Genomic DNA, 367 nt, shown 5'->3' on the forward strand with positions numbered 1-367 from the left:
TTTTGAGTTGGAGTCTCACTCAGTCGCCCAGACTGGAGTGCAGTGGCCACTCCCGGCCACCGCGGCCTTGACCTGCTGGGCTCTGGCGATCCTTCCACCTCAGCCTTCCAAGTAGCTGGAATTACAGGTGCGCGCTACCACGCCTGGCTAATTTTTGATTTACTGTAGAGATGAGGTCTCACCAGGTTGCCCCGGCGGGTCTCGAACCCGTGGGATCAGGCAGTCCACTCACCTCAGCCTCCCAAAGGTGCGGGATTACAGGCTGAGCCACCCAGCCCAGCTTGGAAGTTTTATATTGAAACAAGTACTGGTGTGTATCTCCTGGAATTTGGGTTTTAATGGATTTTTTTTTTTTTTTTTTGGTTGG

At 52.9% G+C, this 367-nt stretch overlaps 1 protein-coding gene across 4 annotated transcripts in view; it reads left to right on the forward strand.

Annotated features, from left to right (window-relative positions):
- Positions 1-367, forward strand: part of CSNK2B (casein kinase 2 beta) — a 7,157-nt gene that overhangs the window by 5,842 nt on the left and 948 nt on the right. The window contains exon 7 of one of the 4 annotated variants that reach the window (XM_021717441.1): positions 186-194. The exons of the other annotated variants lie outside the window; for them this stretch is intronic. Coding sequence (XP_021573116.1) covers positions 186-194 — 9 coding nt within the window. The remainder of the gene's footprint in view (positions 1-185; positions 195-367) is intronic. 4 annotated transcript variants of the gene reach the window in all.

Source organism: Carlito syrichta, unplaced genomic scaffold (assembly GCF_000164805.1).
Source record: "Carlito syrichta isolate Samal-C Ts95f unplaced genomic scaffold, Tarsius_syrichta-2.0.1 Scaffold309736, whole genome shotgun sequence".
In the NCBI taxonomy this organism is placed as follows: Eukaryota; Metazoa; Chordata; class Mammalia; order Primates; family Tarsiidae; genus Carlito; species Carlito syrichta.